This window comes from Rhincodon typus, chromosome 9, assembly GCF_021869965.1.
Source record: "Rhincodon typus isolate 14 chromosome 9, sRhiTyp1.1, whole genome shotgun sequence".
Lineage (NCBI taxonomy): Eukaryota > Metazoa > Chordata > Chondrichthyes > Orectolobiformes > Rhincodontidae > Rhincodon > Rhincodon typus.
This window is the reverse complement of record NC_063340.1, coordinates 74,235,757-74,255,068: the sequence shown is the minus strand read 5'-3', so window position 1 is coordinate 74,255,068 and position 19,312 is coordinate 74,235,757. Positions and strand designations below refer to the sequence as shown.

General features: G+C 38.2%; 1 protein-coding gene across 2 annotated transcripts in view; it reads left to right on the top strand.

Annotated features, from left to right (window-relative positions):
- The window catches only part of heatr1 (HEAT repeat containing 1), a 77,470-nt gene extending 60,126 nt beyond the window's left edge, over positions 1-17,344 (top strand). For both annotated transcript variants that reach the window (XM_048601047.1, XM_048601046.1), the window contains exons 33-44: positions 2,600-2,723; positions 3,223-3,366; positions 5,586-5,875; positions 6,501-6,651; positions 6,741-6,899; positions 7,888-8,022; positions 9,020-9,124; positions 9,217-9,385; positions 12,458-12,612; positions 13,803-13,961; positions 14,907-15,015; positions 16,988-17,344. In XM_048601047.1, the coding sequence (XP_048457004.1) occupies positions 2,600-2,723; positions 3,223-3,366; positions 5,586-5,875; positions 6,501-6,651; positions 6,741-6,899; positions 7,888-8,022; positions 9,020-9,124; positions 9,217-9,385; positions 12,458-12,612; positions 13,803-13,961; positions 14,907-15,015; positions 16,988-17,076 (1,789 nt within the window). In that variant the 3' untranslated portion in view covers positions 17,077-17,344. The remainder of the gene's footprint in view (positions 1-2,599; positions 2,724-3,222; positions 3,367-5,585; positions 5,876-6,500; positions 6,652-6,740; positions 6,900-7,887; positions 8,023-9,019; positions 9,125-9,216; positions 9,386-12,457; positions 12,613-13,802; positions 13,962-14,906; positions 15,016-16,987) is intronic.
- Positions 17,345-19,312: the final 1,968 nt, after the last annotated feature.

Here is a 19,312-nt window from a genome sequence, read left to right as displayed (position 1 = left end):
GACCCAAAACGTCAGCTTTCCTGCTCCTCTGATGCTGCCTGACCTGCTGTGTTCCTCCAGCTCCACACTGTGTTGTTTGTTGTGTTGTATTGTGATTGTTATAAATCTTTGGCCTGGTTTAGGTGTTCACTGATGTTCAGCAGTGCTGTACCTCCGATTGATAATCTGGACATCTGACATACGGAATCCCGCTGTATTGTCCAATATCTAATCGTTCATTGGTATAAACCAAGTGTAGGGTCAAAAGTATTCACTTGTAATCTGAACTGGATATCATGTATTTCTCAGGTCCCCCCGCTCGTACTTCTCAAATATTTCAGCAGGCAGGCTGAAAGCATTTTCAATAAGGTCTGGCCTGTTGCAAATTGTTGAAATGTTATTTTACAAGTGAATAAGATCATCAGAACTCACTGCTTAGCTTCAGGTCCTCATGGATAAGCAAAGGAATAAACCATGTAGTCCTACCCTGGGTAAACAGTCTGACTGCTGTTTGCTTTTGACTGGTTAATATTGAAACATAACATGAACTTGGTCAGTTCTGGTTTGGTAATAAACCACCTGAGTGTTTCTCTTAGTAAGTCATATTAATTGGCTGACGTGTTAAAATGATCTTCCTTTTCCTCCACTACATATGACTTGATGAAATGAACAGGCTGTCTAACAATTTTCCTTGTTGAATAATTTGCCAGTAAGTCCATCAATGAAAGTGGCTGCATATATGCAGAATGCAGAGCAGGACACATTACTAAGCCACTCCAGCAATTATAGGCATATATAGTTGTAGAAAACTTGAAGCAAGGTAGCATATTAAAATTTAAACTCACCTTTGTCTTAAGAGTTACAGGGTACTGCTGCAATTGGAGAATGTTCTTCTTAAGTCCCCTGCCCGAAGAGTCTGACCCATATTGTCAAGACTGCCACTAAGGGTCAAGGAGGCAGGTCCCAAATCCCCAGCTACGCATGAGGATCAAACCTCATGTTGTTGCCATCAATCTGATCCATACCACCTATCCCACCAATTGAGCCCTCCAAGAAATCCAGCTGCTCATAGCAACATTCACTTTTTTATGCATGATGTAGCCTGGAACTATGCACCTTTCTCACGGTTACCATCTGATATGTTATGAACACACATGCCTTGTCCGTCAGGTTTCTGAACATAACTTGAACTTGGAGCTTCTAGGTCAAAGGCAGGGACACTACCCATTGTGCTGCAAGGAGAATATCAAACCTGCAAACAGATTTTATTGCTTAAATGGAACTCATTTGCAATTTTCTATGTGGAAAATAGTAGACCATATGTTTCTCAGCCTCATTTTCTTGCCTTCTCCCAGTAACCTTTGATTCCCTTACTAATTAAGACTCTATCTATCTCTACCTTAAATACACTCAATGACTTTGCCGCAGAAGCCTGTGAAGGCCGTGAGCACCATAGATTAACCACCCTATGGCTGAAGAAATTCCTTATTATCTGAGTTCTAAAGCATCGTCCCTTCAATCTGAGGCTGTGCCCTCAGGTCCTAGTGTCTTCTAATAGTGGAAACATCTTCTCCACATCCACTCTAACTAGGCCTATCAGTATTCTGTAAGTTTCACTGAGATCGCCCTTCATGTTTCTAAATTCTATTGAAAGCAGACCTAGAGTCCTCAACCGCTCCTTATATGATAAGCCCTTCATTCCGTATCATTTTTTTGTGAGCCTCCTCTGGAGCCCCTTCAATGCCAGCACATCCTGCCTTAGTTATGGGACCCAAAACTGCTCACAATATTCTAAATGCTGTGTGACCAGAATCTTCTACAGCCTCAGCAGTACATCCCTACTCTTGTATTCTAGCCCTCTCAAAATGAATGCTAACATTGCATTTGCCTTCCTAACTGCCAACTGAACCTGCATGTTAACGTTAAGTCAAAAGAAAATCCAAAACATGACAGAGCCGATGGTGTTTATGCTGTTCAGCTGCAATTAATTTGTCACCAAGTTCACTTCTGATGGACAATCATTAATAGTATAAACTTTGAGCATCAAAAAGAAACATAGCCAGAAGCTTGCAGTCAACTATCATCTGCACAGAAAACAATTAAAACTGAGTAAAATAACCACATAAAATTATCATATATTCAAGAAAAGAATCTGAATAATTACAAATCATAGTTGTTTTTATTTGTCCTCAGATTGGATAATGCTGGGGAGGCTGCATTTTACACCCAACTGGTAGTGGGCCAGCTTCTTCAACCACTGCAGTCTAGATGCTAAATAGTGCCCTTAGTGTTAAGGTGATGGAAGTACTTGAGTGTCTCTCTGAATTTATTATCATTCAGATTCTCCTCCTAATTGTCTGGACAAAAAGAAAAAAGGAAGGTTGAAAGTATAGGTTAGAGACTGCTAATGCTGTGATCTTATTGTGAGGAGGGGATCTCTTCATGTGTACCTTGGAGTGCATTGTCCTCTTGCTTTGTACAATATTTGAAGCAGATACACAAACCATGAATTATGATTTTCACATTTTTTTTCGTAAGTTATTAGTTACCATGTTGCATTTAATCCTGTATCGTTTTCTGAGTGGTTCTTTGGTGAACTGATCCTGTTTTGTTTTCTTAGTTTGTTGGAGGAAATTTTGTGCTACATTAATATGGTTGCTCACAGTGTGGAGGAGAATGCAGAGAAGCCAACATCTAAATTTTGGAGATCTCTACTCAACCGCTCGTATGATCTCTTAGATAAAGTAAGTTTTCAACTTGCCTGGTCCCAGTTGCTGGCATACTTTTCAATTTGAATTTGCTATCCTAGCAAACTGAAAAATAGATGTTTACTTGTAACTTAAATAAAAGATTCTGAAGGAAAAGGAATAGTCATTTGGGTGTCAGCTTTGGTTCCATTTCTGTCCCACTCTGTGGCTCAGGCACACAATCCAAGCTGACACTGAAATGCATTAATGAAGGAATGTTACAATGCTGGAGTGCCGTAATTAAGATAAGGTATTATTTTAAGATCTGTTCTCCCTTCTCATTGACTTACACGTTTGCCTGGTAGGATTTGAAGAAGAGCCAACGATTATCTCTCAACCAACATCATTAAAATAGATTTTCTAGTTCTGCCTGATCTATAGTTCAATTCTGTCGCATTTAGTGTTGGCTGACTTGAGTTGGCTGGCAGATAGAAAATGGGCGGTAATGCAGTTATGAAGTAATCTGTTGAAATGCTTCTTTATCACCTACATACAGGTAAATGCCTTGCTACCAACAGAAACCTTCATCCCAGTGATACGAGGGTTAATGAGCAACCGCTTACCTTCAGTTCGACGTAAAGCTATGGATCTCTTGAATAATAAGCTCCAGCAGCACAGAACCGTGTGGCAGGAACATCAGGTGAGTGCCTCATTCTCTTAAAATCGGACACAGATCTTTCTGTCTAAATGAACAGTATCGATTTAAAATGAATATTATGCGTCTGTCACAGTTTGAAGTTCACAACTTGAGCTCTTTGATGTTGAAAACTGAATCCTCATTTTGTTACTCTGGTCATGGTGTCTGCTTGAAAAGAAAAAAATATAGTTGATTTTTGTCAGATGCTGAAAAGAAATTACAGTGGAACCTTCATAAGTCTTTTTTCATGCGGGAACAAGACAAAGGTGCCAGCCTTTCTTGTTTCATTAAAAAAAAGCCTTCTCTCCAGCAAGCTATCGGTCGATCTGATCTGCATCACTACATTCAACCAGAACATCCATCTCAAACCCGAGAAAGCTGACCCCAAAAACAACCCAAAAGTCAACCATGGTCCCTTACACGCAATCCCACATCACCAGAGGGAGGCCTTTTGGATCATTATGGCTAGGACATCTCTTTTGAAAGAGCTCTGTTTTAGTTCCATTGCTGTAACATTATTTACTTTAAAGTGTACAGCTAATTCCATTTACTTTTACAGTTGAATGCTAAAGCAGTCATTCTCAGCGACGGAGCAGCAGATCTGGGCTGCTAGTCTGATAATGTAGAATCTGGAGACCATTGGTGCCTTTTCTCTTTGTTTTGTGGTGGGACTGGTGTAAGGAATGCTGAGACCAACATGTCATCTGTTAGCATCTTACCTAGTCTTGCCTGCTGAAGTACTGGCCTGAATGTCACTAGAGAAGAGCAAACGATGGAGAGCTGGAGAAGTCAACGTTGTCCAGTAGCTTCAGAATTTTTCAGTTAATCACAGATTTATCATCCAGTAGAAGGTCTTCCTGCGCACTTTGTTGCCTTGTGGGTAATATTTAGGCATATGGGAATTGATTCATTTGAAGCTTTGGCATTATGACTCCAAAGAAAATACTATCCATTCATCGTTTCTACACAAAGTATTCATTGTCAGGATTCCTTTTAACCTATACTGCAGAAGGAAAAGACTGTGGAAGCTAAGAACCTGAAATTAAAATAGAAATTTCAAAATACTCAACATGACAGGCAACAAGTGTAAAGAGAGATACAGAGTTAACATTTCAAGTTGATGAACTTTCATCAGAACTCAGATAACTCTCTACAGAAACTACCAGACATACTGAATATTTCTAGAATTTTCTGTATTCGCCCCTCTTACTTTTGTTTGAATAAAAAAGACTCATTTTCTCCAATCTCTTGTCATAACACAAGCTGCTCAGTGCTAGTATGACCTCCTAATGTTATAAATAAGCCTCCTATGCACCATCTTGTCAAAGACCGTTTGAAAATACACATTTACAAATATCTAGCACACTTTCCTTTTCAATGCATTGTTATTTCTTTATTGGTTCATCAGGTGTTATTTCTTTATTGGTTCATCAGGTGTATTTTTGACAGCTATTAACCTTCTCTGTCATAATTGAATATTTGATAAACTGAGAAAGATGAAACAAGCTAAGGAATGCAGGGAATTCACATTATGGCAATTTGAAAAAGAGCCAGTATTATTTCTTGAAATGTTGATTGACCTGACAAGCATTTTTCCACAGCTCCTGGTCTTGCTGTTAAAATGGTCCAGTTTGCATCACATTGAGTCATTGAAAAGTACAGCACAGAAACAGATCCTTTGGTCCAGCTCATCCATAACAACCAGATATCCTAAATTAATCCTATTTGCCAGCATTTGGTCCATTTCACGCTAAACCCTTCCTATTCATATACCAATCCAGGTGCCTTTTAAATGTTGTAATTGTACCAGCCTCCACCACCTTCTCTCGCAGTTCATTCCGTACATGCACCACCCTCTGCGTGAAAAAGTTGTCCCTTAGATCCCTTTTAAATCTTTCCCCTCTCACCATAAACCTATGCCCTCTAGTTTTGGACCCCTCTACCCTGGGGAAAAGACCTTGGATATTCACTCTATCCATGCCCCTCACGATTTTATAAGCTTCTGTTAAGTCATCCCTCAGCGTCATGTTGAACTTAATCTGCTATACTATTTCCCATGCACTCAATCTTTTTGTTTCTTTATAATTTCCTTCTCTTAGCTAGATGTCTTACGTGCCCCAGCCCCGTGTGAGCCTTTTCCATTCGTATTTGTGGTCTTTTTATCCATGCTTATATATATTTCTGTGTAATGGTTGTTTAAGTGTGGTATCTTTTCTCACCAGACGAACTTACTTTTGAGTCTGATCAAGGAACTTCTGAATGTTGCTCGCTGTAAGCAGAAAGAAGTGGAACAGGCGGTTAACCGTCAGACAGCCCTTTTCAGCCTGAAGCTTCTGTGCAGATGCTTTGGTGCAAATCACCAGCAATCATTTGTGCCTGTTCTAGCGACCGCTGTTGACCTGGTCATGGGTGACAACGAAGAGGAAGAAAAGAATGTGCTGGGAAGTGCTTTGCTTTGTATAGCTGAAGTTACCACTCCACTCAAAGCACTGGCAATTCCACAGCTTCCAAGGTATTAAACTTAGGATGTACAAGAAGAACTTATTAAACCATAATCTGCAATAGTAGACAAAGGAGTAGTACGCCAGGAAGTCTTATTTCTGTATAATATTTCTTGTAGCAATCTCAGATTGCATTAGAGGAAGTATGCATTTGTAAGGACAGAGAATCTGCCCTGTCAGAACAAGGAGTAATTTATTCTGCATTCTTGAATGATGAATGAGCTACAGGTCCAAGTGCAGACTAAAACCTTTTCTTCATAGTGTATTATTTGTATAAATTGAAAATGCTGCTTCAAAAGAATATTTCCTACTGTTACTGATATTGAATCGGATGAGCTTATGATTACTTAAGATTTACATTTAGCAAAGGCTAACTATATTGTACAATTTCTGATTCTGCTGTCAATTTTCCATTTCCCTCAATGAAATAGATTATGCTGAAATTTACTGTGTTTAATTGTTACACATGGTTCTACATTTGCTGTCTTTCTGTACAACCTGAAAAAAATTTAATTGTGGAAGTAAAAAGGGAACAGTGTATTGTACAAGTTTTTTTTTTACCTTGTTTATAGATCACTTTGTTTTGGAAGTCTACCAATACTCCAATTTAATGGGAATGGATTTACTTTTGTACAGGCTGATGCCAGGACTCCTAAAGGCCCTGAAAAAACAGAAGGAACTGCTGTCCAATGAAATTTATTTACTAAGTGCTGTTACAGCATTGCAGAAAGTTGTAGAAACACTGTCACATTTCATCAGCCCCTACCTACAGGACATCCTCGCACAAGTAAGCATCAAAGAAAGTTATGTTACTGAGTGGCAGAAACCATGTATGTTATTTTCATGAAACTGACATGCAGTGATACTTCCCTGTAGGTCACCCGCTTGACCAAAATTGCCTCGAGGACTGGCCATTCTTCACAGCTTGACCTACGTTTGACATCACTTCGAACTACACTGGCCACAAAGCTAGCTCCTCGAGTTCTGTTGCCAGCGATTAATAAATGCTACGATAAACTTGCTAGCACCAATCAAGTAGGATTTATTCCCCTTTGGGAAGCTATATTTTTGCTCATTTGTACCATTTCAGTCGGAGATGATGGAAAATTCCAGAAGCCTTCAAGTTGTGTGTCAGTTGCTTTGGTTGTTCAATTTCATGGTTATAGCAAAGTGCTAACCTGAAAGTTATAATGTAATTATACTGAGAGGTTTCTATTAAATTATAGCTGTGCCATATGTAGTAGCATTTTACATCATAAAAATGTCATAAGCATCCAACTAGATGCATGAAATGTCTGCATTCAGATATATTTTATAGATTCATTTAGTCACATCACTTGTAGCTCAGTTGGCTAATTGTCTAGCATTTTGTTGTAATTTTTCTTTTACACCTTTTGAGTGCGATACTTAATCTTTGCAAAACCTATAAATAGTAAATGCTTCACTGTCAGGCATGAGCTTTTAATAATACCTAAACTTACATATATTTTAATTGAGTTTGACTTACCTTATCATCTTATACCAGAATTTTATATTTTACCTTTTATGTTACAAAACACATTAAACCATACAGAAATATACAATTTCAGTTTTACTTCACTACCTTGTGCCTCTCCAAACTCTGAGTTGTCCCTTAGCTTGATCAGCAGATTGGCCTGTCATTCAGCCGGGGAAAATGGCATGTAGCATGAACATCCTGCACTCTAGATGACAAACTCTGCAACCTTACTAGTTCAAACTTCTGTGATTTATTTTCAACCATTTAGTTCCAGTTGTGATTCATCACTCTGTCACTGCACAGCAGATGTTTCACCTCGGGCATAGAGTGTGGAGATACATGGACAGGCAGGAGTCAGGCAGTGATTACAGGCAGAATATTCCTATTTGTCAGCTCATAATTACTGTTTTATAATTTATGTGATTCAGACATTAACAATAGCACTTGACAGTGTTTGTCATCCAATGCAAGTTATTAATGATGAGAAAACAGAGCTGGTTTCTAACTTGTTTGCATCTTCCCTAGAATTATTTAGGTCCACTTTTCAATATCCTCAAGGAGCATATTAATAACGTAGAAAAGGAACAACTGAATTCCCATCAGTCTGAGCTCACATTGTTCTTCCTCAAAGCCCTGGATTTCAGAGCAGACCATTTGGAGGTACTTACCCTGGACAGATTTTTTTTCTTTATTTTTAGAAATGAGATTTAGAAAGCAAATTGCAAATTAATTTTATGTCTGTGACTTTTGTAACTTGGAGAGGGCCCTCTGAACATCGAATGTGCGACAACCTAATATTGAACGCTGGTGCTTTTTATATATAATACATGCTAGCATGGCTGAATTTGGTCAGAAGTCAGTGGGTTCAAGACCTGTATTCATAATCTCAGCTGACAGTACAAATGAGTGCCGCATCAAGGGCAACGAGGATCCTGTGACAAAAACAGAAATTGCTGGAAAAGCTCAGCAGGTCTGGCAGCATCAGTGAAGAGAAATCAAAGTTGATGTTTCGGAGTTGAAACGTTAATTCTGATTTCTCTTCACAGATGCTGCCAGACTTGCTGAGCTTTTCCAGCAATTTCTGTTTTTGTTTCTGATTTACAGCATCCACAGTTTTTTTGGTTTTTATTGAGGATCCTGTGACATTTAAAGGAGCAGAGAGTTTCTTTGCTATGTTTTTCAACGTTCACTAAAAATCATTAATATTGGTGTTTGTGGGATATTGTTGGTGCAGGATAATTGATGCTTCACATTTTGCGCATAGAAATCTATTCACTGCGCAAAGTGTTTTGGAAGGTTTTGATATTCCTGCAAGTATTTATTCACTTGTCCAGATTATACTTAATTTGGACATGCAGCTCCAGTTCATAATCTACTCTTGCAAGCCTTCTGTGAAAGTCGTATACAGTGTGTAACTTCCATTGGGTTTGCATAGTTAAAAGGATGAAAATATAGATCTTGACTATACCCCATGAATAGCCTCAAGCTCACACTCTGGTCACTCCTATCAGTTATTATGCTTGAATGATGAGGTGTAAATGTATATTCATGTTTATAAGTTTAAAGTGTGCTGTTGACTATTATACCAATTGGCTTTCTATATTCTATTTAAAATGAAAACACATGATCAATTTTCCTTTTTCTCTTTCCCACACAGGATAATTTGGATAACGTAGGTGAAATTGAAGGACATGTAATTAACTGTCTTGTTGGTATGGTAATGAAATTATCAGAGGTTACCTTCAGGCCCCTGTTCTTTAAGGTATGCTATTGATGTTAAATAAGTAGCTCTCTGATGTTTTCCTCTGGAATTGTTTATTTTTATTTGCTGACCTGTGGTTTGTCTCTGAACAGCTGTTTGACTGGAGTAAATCTGAGGGATTCCCTAAAGATAGAATGATTACATTCTATCGTTTGGCAGACTGCATTGCAGACAAGCTGAAGGGGTTATTTACTCTGTTTGCTGGGCAATTAGTGAAACCCTTTGCTGACATTCTTAACCAGATAAATACTGTCAAGACCGGTGAGTTGAAATCATTTAACCTTTTAAACATTAATCTATGTCCGCGGTCGGGAAACATCTTGGAGGCATTAATCTGGAATAAAATTAATTGGCACTTTAATTGGAAAAAGATGTGGGTTAATGAAAGAATGCCAGCACAGATTTATAAAAGGAGAATTCTGTTTGACAAAATTGATTGAGCTTTTTGATGCAGTAATGGAAAATTGTGGATGAGGATAATGTGGTTGATGTGTGTGCATGGCCTTTTAAAAACTACTACTCGTTAGCAAAATTGAAGCCTATGGAATTAATAGAGTAGTAACTGCAGGAACCAAATTCAGCTAAAGGACAGATAGCAAAGAGTTGTAGTTATCAATTCATTTCCAGGCAAGTAGAAATGTGAGGATCCCCTGGTGTCAATGTTGGGACCAGTGCTGTTTTTGATATAGGTTAATAATCTAGTCTTCACTATACAATGTGTAATTTTAGGTTTGCAAGTGACACAAAACTCAGAAATGTGGCGAACAGTAAAGACTACAGCGAGACTTCAGGTGGCCATAGATTGATGAAATGGGCCTATGGCAGATGAAATTTACGGCAGAGAAGTGTGAAGCGAAGCATTTTGGTATTAAGAATGAAGAAAGGCAGTAAAATAATGTAATTTCACATTGGAGATGGAACAATGATACTTGGGGATGTACATACATGCATGGGATGGCACGGTGGCTCATTGGTTAGTACTGCTGCCTCACAGCACCAGGGACCTGGGTTCGATTCCATCCTCGGGCGACTGTCTGTGTGGAGTTTGCATGTTATCCCCATGTCTACATGGGTTTCCTCCAGGTGCTCCGGTTTCCTCCCACAGTCCAAAGATGTGCAAGTTAGGTGGATTGGCCATGCTAAATTGCCCATAGTGTTCAAGGATGTGCAGGTTAGATGTGTTAGCCATAGGAAATGTAGGATTACAGGAAAAAGGGTCGGTGGATGAGTCTGGGTGGCATGCTTTTTGGAGGGTCAGTGTGGGCTTGTTGGGCCAATGGCCTGTTTCCACTCTGTAGGGATTCTATGGATTCTATCTGTGAAGATGGTAGGACAAGTTAAGAAGGCTGTTAAAAGCTATTCAGTGCCCTGGGCAAATAGAGTGCAAAAGTAAGGAAGTTTTCATAACTCTTCACAGGGCACTTGGCTGAAGTGTTGTGCCCAGTTTTGACTACCACAGTAGGAATGATGTCAAGGCTTGAGTGAGGATATGGAGGAGATTTTTGAAAATGGTACCAGAGGTGAAACACTTCATTTAGGCAATTAAACTAGATAAATTAGTGCAGGGAAAATAAAGAGGAGATTTGAGTAAAGTGTTTGGTACCATGAAGGGTTTTGATAGAGAAAATAAGGAGAAACTCCTAATGACAGATAGGTCAGTAACCAGAGCATTCAGATGTCCGCTAGATAGCAAAAGAACCAGTGGTGGCATAAGGAGAAGAAAATACATTATACAGCATTTTCTGATCTGGAATGTACGAGGAAGAAGAGAGTGAAAGCCAATTCAGTGATGACTTTCCATAGGCAATTGGCTTACATTTTCAAAGGGCTGGTATATGTCAATGGGATGAATGGCCTTTGGGTGCTGCCAGATTTAGTTCAGTCGGTTCTGTTATAACACATGTTCTGGCAATGCGAATAGGGGAACACTATTTCTAAAACACGAACTTGTGTTGGCTAAAAACGTGATTCCATTGGTGTGCGGAGGAGTATATTTAAGAGGCTGATTGCAGCCCCAGGGGGATAAGGACAATGTTCTTCAGTTTTGGAAGAGCTTTTACATCAAGCATGCAATTGACATTATTGTGGAGGCCTGGGGTGATGTCAGTAGGAATGATTGCATGCAGTTTGGCGGAAGTTCCTCCCAGATTTTTTTCAAGATTTTAAAAGCTTTGATCTGTTTGAGGAGCTCCCAAAAATCAAAGAGCGTTGTGTTGATCTTGCGAAGCAAGTTGGATTTGAAGAAGTGGAGAGTGAGGATGTTGAAGAGTTGCTTGAGTCCCGCAGTGAAGACCTCTCTACAGCTGATCTACAACAGCTTGTGGCTGAGGGTGGAAGTGGAAGCTGCAGATGAAGAAGAAGTAGTCCAGGTTGCAGTACCACGAGAGCTTTCCACTTCTGTTTTGTGTTCTATCCTGAAGGAAATTGAGAAGCAGTTGCAGCTCTTAGAGGACAACAATTACAATGCAGAAACGCAGCAGGGTCGCAGTTCTTGGAATAAGATCTTATTTGGCACCCTATGAACAGCTTGTTCATAAAATAAGAAAAAGAACAAAGCAGCAAAAACTGGATTTTTTTTTTAAGCCAACCCCCAAGAAACAGCCAGAAGACAGTGACCCACAGCCATCTCCTTCTGGATTAACTATTTTTCGTCCTAACCCTGCAACCACAACTGCACCTGAAGGTGGTGATGATGATGATGACCCTCAGCCCCTGCATTAACAACAGACAACCTCCAAACCTCCTCCCGGTTCAAGTCATCTTGACATTTTTTCAAGATAAGGTGTTAAGTTTACTTTTATTTCATTATTAGATATGAATTAAACATTTATTCAGACTGTACTATCTTTTTGTGTTAGGCTTTTGAGTGATTTTTTTTGGTGGCCTGCTGCTAACCGCACTTTTCCCATCGGCCCCATTATTTCTATAGCGCAATTTTCTGTAATGCAATGTTGCACAGGAACGCAACTATTGTGTTAAAGCAGAACCAACAGTATCTCAAGTAAATGACATTGGTTTACAAGCCTGACAAATAAATTGATAGATGTGGGAAAGTTAGTGAAATAAAAACTGAACAATGTGTTTAAACTTGATTAGCCATAACGTTTTTTTAAACCAAAGTCTGATCTTCAACTTTTAGAACTGTAGGACATCCAAATGTTTTTCACCATGCTTCGTATGTAATCACTGTTGTAATATATTGAATATAATCAGCAGACACCGATGCCAGATTTCTTACGCACTACACATAATTACAGACTGACCGTTGTTTTAACTAACTGCAGCATTACTAAAGCATTAAATTCAGAGTTACCTTTTTTTTCCCCAAAATAGATGAAGCCTTCTTTGACTCCGATAAGAACACGGAGAAATCGTGCTTACTACTTCAATTTGTCTGTAACTGCATGCACAAAATCTTTCTCTATGATACTCAGCGATTTGTCAGTAAGGAAAGAGCTGAAACTCTTATGATGCCCTTAGTAGATCAGGTTTGTATCTCTGCTTGAACATTTCATTCCAGCTGTTAAAATTAATCTCATCCAGTTGCCTGTTTCATAACACACAATTCATATATTCACTCCAGGGCATTGCTGATAATCCATCAACTTGTCTTTATCTGGTATATCTCAATTACAAAAATAGCATACACAATGAATGCAGGCTGTGAAGCATTCCTGAAGCAACCTGTGAACTAGAATCAAAGAATGTTACAATGTCGAAAGTGGACATTCAGCCCATTTTGCCTATGCCAGCTTTTTGGTGGATCTGTCCAATTAGTCCCACTCCCTTTGCTTTTTCCTAAAAGCTATACAAATGTTTTTCCTTCCACTGTTCAAGACATGCTATTCCTGATGTTCATATTAATTGATTTGTGCCACATATCTTTCCTAATTATGAATAACTTCTCTGAAAACTTTGAAAAATCAAACTAGAAAACTATAAACAAAACTATTACATTTTGATCACACAGAATAACCCAAACTAAGTAGAACTTTCATCAAAGATTATTAGAGCACTCATGACAACTCAACCTCTCTATTGGATTTTTGGCATCTAGCTTTGCTCGAGCTAATATTTCACTGTGTAGGGGTGCTTCTCATCAAAAATTACAGTATTTGTCCAACACACCTGGTTAATCATGTTATATGAATGTCATTCTGCACCCATGTGTTTTGTACAAAAACAGAATTTAAGCTGCCCCCAAAATATAAACTATGACATCAATGACTAAAACCAGTGTGGAGTTGGATACCTTCCAAACATAAACAGAAATTGCTGGAAAATTTCAACAGGTCTGGCAGAATCTGTAGAGAGAAATCAGAGTTAATGTTCCGGGTCCAGTGACACTTCTTCAGAACTCCAGTTCCTCAGGAAACATTGACTCTTGATTTCTCTTACAGTTGCTGCCGGGCCTGCTGAGATTTTCCAGCAATTTCTGTTTTTGTTTCAGATTTCCAGCTCTGCAGTTCTTTTGGTTTTTTACCTTCCAAACACTATAAATTTTGAGTGTGTTTGGCTCACATTATCTGTTTATCATGACTGTCATCTTTTTTATTTGGCAAATAGACATACATATATTATCAATATTAAATTAGCACCTGCATTAAATTATAATGCTGTTTATCATAGTTCATGTAGTAAGAAGTGTAAATATGTTTTGAAATTTTAATCTTTGAAGCTGGAAAACATGCTGGGAGGTGAGGAGGAGTACAAGGACAGAGTGACCAATCATCTAATTCCATGTATAGCTCAGTTTTCTGTTGCTATTGGCGATGATTCTGTCTGGAAACCACTGAATTACCAGATCCTGCTTAAGACAAGACACAGCTCACCTAAGGTATGTAACCATGATGATGAGATGTAGTACACCCTAACCCAGAGCTATATTTAAATGGCACATTCCACAGTGAACTTCATTAGTTATTATGCTGTTTCTTGGTTATTGATAGCAAGCTTGGTTGGCTACACTTTAACCGGTGTTAACTTTTTGAGGCCTTTGTGGTGCTTTGGTAATAATCATTGTTGATTGCTAATGCCAAAGCTTAGATTTGGCTTCCTCAATAATTTTGGTGATAAACATGATACTCAATTAGATAAGAGTCACAGAGTCATACAGCACAGAAGCAGACCCTTCCGTCTGACTCATCCGCACCAACCAGATATCCTAAACTGATCTAGTCTGGAGCATAGAAGATTTGAGGGGGTGACAATATAGAGGTTTATAAAATCATGAGGGCATAGATAAAGTGAATAGCAAAGGTCTGTTCCCTAGAGAGGGAGATTTCAAAATAAGGGGGCATATTTTTAAGTTGAGAGGAGAAAATTTAAAAGGGGCCTGAGAGTCAACTTTATCACACAGATGGTGGTTTGTATACGGAGTGAACTGCCAGAGGTAGTGGTAGATGCAGGTACGGTTACAAAATTTGAAATAGTTTGGACAAGAATAGGAAGGGTTTAGAGGGATGTGGGGCAAATGCAGGCAAGTGGAACTAGTTTTACTTTGGGAAACTTGGTCAGCATGGACATGTTGGTCCGAAGGGTCTGTTTCCGTGCTCTATGACTCTTTCATAGTTTTGTATCGTCAGAAAAGAAAGGAAAATTTTCTTTGTTTTTTTTTCTCTTTGATTCAGAATGCACAATGATTGCTGAGAGTCGTAGTATTTGAAAAATCCCTCATATAAGAAAGGGCTAGGTCATTAATGTTGGATTGGATTAGTCTAAATTATGGTGGATGTATTTTTTCCAACATGATGAGCTAAAATAAAATTGATGTAATCTGCAGGTGAGATTTTCTGCTCTGATTATGCTGCTGGAACTGGCTAGTAAACTGAAGGAGAACTATATGCTGCTACTGCCAGAAACCATCCCTTTCTTGGCAGAGCTACTGGAAGGTATGATATTCAATTGGACTAAAATCTTTCTTTTAGTATGTGTTAAGGGTGGGTTTAAAGCTTTAGTATAGGAATTATTGACGTTTCTAACATTCTACATATATCATACTATACTGAAAAGGACAAACAGGTTGTATCTTTGCCAAAGTAGTAAAAAATGTTGACAGCTCCTGCACATATTGCCAAAATGGTGGGATAATTAATTTTTCTCCCTTCAAGAGAAGAGATAAGTGGCAACTAATCTTCAGCAATAGCACAAAATTGAACAGTAGTGAATAAACAGTGTTTCATACTACCTATTGAAGTTCACAGAACAGGAAAACTGGCAGACAATAAAGTGAGCTGTCAGTTGTATCTTTTTTGTGCTATCACCTAAGAATAATTCAACTTCCTCATTTTTTGTTCACTCATCTTAGTGGCATCCTACATGCAACTCTGACACTGCTGGCAAAGAAAGGTTTAGCATAAGAACGTTAAAAAAAGGATACGGCAAGTCAGACACTCTCTTCCTCAAAGGTTTTGCTTTCCACTCTCTAAACCGCTTCACCCACAATTAATTAAAAATCTGCCTATCTCCTCCTCAAATTTACTCAGTGTCCCAGTATCAACCACACTATGACATAATGTATTTCACAGATTCACAATCGTTTGAGAAAAGTAATTTCACTTCAAGAGGAAACGTCCTCTCTATATCTACGTGTTATACGCCTCAATTAGACCTTCTCTCATTCTTCTAAACTCTGGAGAGTATAGGCCTAACTTGCTCAATCTCTCTTCATATGACAAACCCTTCATTTCTAGAATTTATTAAGTGTACATCTTCTGAACTATCTCTAATGCAACTGCATCCACAGAAACTACGGGAGGCAAATGTACTGATGACACAAAAATAGGTGAAAAGACAATCTGAGAGAGAGTTACAAACAGGCTACAGAGATATAGGTTAAATGGGCAAAAAGTTGGCAAATGGAATATAATTTGGGAAAATGTGAAGTTGCTCATTTTGGGGAAGGCAGAACACGACTATTTTTTTGAATGGAGAAAAACTGCAGAAAGCTGCAACACAAGGAGACATGGAGGTGCTTCTGCATGAAACAAAGAAAGTTAGCACACAAATGCAATGAGTAATCAGGAAGGCTCATGGAATGTTGGCTCTTATTTCAAGAGGGTTGATGTATACAATAAGGAAGTCTTACTGCAACTGTACAAAACGTTGGTGAGACCACATCTGGAATACCGTGAGCAATTTTTATTCTGTTATTTACGAAAATTATTATTTCATTGGCAGCAATTCGGAAAACATTGACGAGGGTGATCCCTGGTATAGGAGGGATTGTCTTATGAGCAAAGACTAAATAGGTTGGGACTGTACTCACTGGAGTTTAGAAAAATGAGAGGTGATCTTGTTGAAACAAATAGGATTCTTAAAGAGCTTGACAGGATAAATGTTGAAAGGATGTTTTCCTTCATGTGAGAGTCCAGGTCTTAGAATAAAGGGGTGCCAATTTAAAACTGACATGAGGTGGAATTTCTTCTCTCAGGGTTGAATGTTTTTGGAACTCCTTGCCACAGAGAGTTGTGCGTATTTAAGATAGATTGATTCTTGATCGGGGAATCAAGTGTTCTGGGGAAAACGCAGGACACTGGACATAAGAGATGTCAGATCAGTCATGAAAATTTCTTTCTTCATTGCAATTTACTTTCCTACTTATTTTAGTGTTATCTGCAAATTTGGCTATAATACCTTCTATCCCGGCATCCAAAGTCATTACAATAGATTTTCAATAGTTGGGACCTGAAGACCAAACTGTGACATTGAACTTGAGAGGAAAGTCAAGTGCTTAGACATTTAAGATTTTGGAACATCAAGCGGATGCATACTTCAATGACCCATGTTTATCCTCCATAACCTTCGATTTAATTTTATCGCAGTAGAACTTTTGAATTATGGATTGTGTTCTTTGTGTTGCAGATGAATGTGAAGAAGTGGAGCACCATTGTCAGAAGGTTATCCAGCAGCTTGAAATTATACTTGGGGAACCACTGCAAAACTATTTCTGAAAACATTTAAGATGTACAAAGGGTTTATAAATTTATAAATATTTTATATGTTCAATAGGGTTCACAGTATTACGTTTGTGATCTGCATAGCTATTTAAATCACTTCTGTTGAGGTGGTGATGCTGAAGGTACAGAATTTTATATTGTATGTGAAATATCAACATTTGTGATAAATTGCTAGACTTCTTTCTCGTTGTTTGAAGATTTTCCAGTTGTGCGGCCTCCATTAATATCACCCAACAAATTTTAATAAATAGATTGAAAAACAGTATTGATTGTTTTTACTTTTAATCACCTTAACATTCAAGAGGGAGCAATAACCTAGTCAGACTTAGGATCAGAAGCTTTTGCTAGTTTACTATCTGGGCAACTAGTGACATTATATTCAATAAATCCAGCATTTTGTGGTCTAGCACCAGATTGTCATTTAAAAAATAATCATGGTTCATGAATGTCCTTCCAAATTAAAGCTAGCCATTTCATAATGAAGTTGCAATGCACATCTTAGAGGATACGGCAAGTCAGACAATCTCTTCCTAAAAGGCTTTACTTGCTGTTACATTTGAAATTTTTGATCCTTGTTTAAAGTTCTAAGTCTGATGTCTGCATCTTAAGCGGGTGTTGATTTTTATCCTTGTTACATACTCTAAATACCTTACAGTATTTAATTTGCAACAACTAATTTAAAAGGCCAAGGGTCATTGTGTGTTTTGAATAACATCTCAAAGTTAAACATGAATGTGGTCGTGAGGATTCAGACCAGCTATGATTTAATTGAATGATGGGCTAAATGGCCAACTTCTGCTCTTGCATCTTATGGTCATAAACACTTCAATCACATGAGGGAACTAGAGCTGAAATCTGAGATTAGCTATTCGAAATCACAAATGATTTCAATAAACTAAATAAGGAAAAAGTGTTTCCAATGGTAAAAGAATAAATAACCAGATGACACATTTCTTAGAATTCATAGAGAGTGTGGATAAAGACAGTTCAACCATCCAGTCTGCACCAACCTGCCAAGAAGCATCCTTCCCAGATCCCTACCCTACCCCTGTGAACCTGCATTTACCATGTCTAATCCACCTAGCCTGCACATCCTTGGACACTACACATAATTTAGCATTGTCAATCCACCTAACCTACACGTTTTAGGACTGTGGGGAAGAAACTGGAGCACCCACCAGAAACCCACACAGACAGTTACCCAAGGCTAGAATCAAACCTGGGTCCCTGGCACTAAGGGATGGTAGTGCTAAGTACTGAACTACCATGCTGCCAAGGTAATTAACGTGAACAAGAAACAAAATGGGATTTTTTAAAATTACACAGCAATTGATGCTCTGGGATGCATTAAATGGTGATGAAAGATGTTATAATGACAACGTTTTATAGTTTGGAACTGATCTTCAAATTTAGGGTGAAAAAAAGGGTTCATGTGATCTGTGCTGATATCTGTTGATCATAAAAATTGAGTGGTGATGGATGAGGATCAAAGAAAAGATTCAAATTGTGTTATGGAAAAGGAGGTGACTGATGTTTACATTAGAGACAAATTGCTGCTGTTGCTATTATCATTTGGGTTGATGCCACACTACGTTTAGGTTTATGACAGACTGACTGATGAGAAGACAGGAGCTGTCTTCAGGCTTTTAAAGTAGGATTTTAAACTAATACAATAATATCTATATATTATTGATATCTATATGATTACCATGTTTTATTTATAGCTATACAAGGTAATCTTACGTTCATGTCCATCGCTGTCAAGAATAGTACTATCTTTATTGTTCACACAAGTTTTTGTTTTATTCTTTCAGGAGATTTGGGTGTTGCTGGTTTGTTGCCCATCCCTAACTCCTGAGTCAACCACATTACTGTAGTTCTGATGTTTACATAAGCCAAATCATTAAGAATGCACATTCCTTCCCAGAAGACTGGGATGAAAGCAAATTCAGTTTTTAGAATGAAACTAGATAAGTACCTGTAATCTATGGAGAAAGGAAAGGACAGTAAATATAATGGGATGGATTTTAAGAGCCCATACTATGCTAAATAGCCTCTGTGCAGTATTCTATGAAAATAGTCTATTAAATCCAGATAGTGTTCACATCAGAAGTGCCAGTCTGAATTCATTGATCAGAAACTGCTGTTGTGCATTACTTGCAGCAACTGTTTAATCCAGAATTTAAAGAAAAAAAGTGAAATTGTCACTAAATTACGAGATATTTCAAAG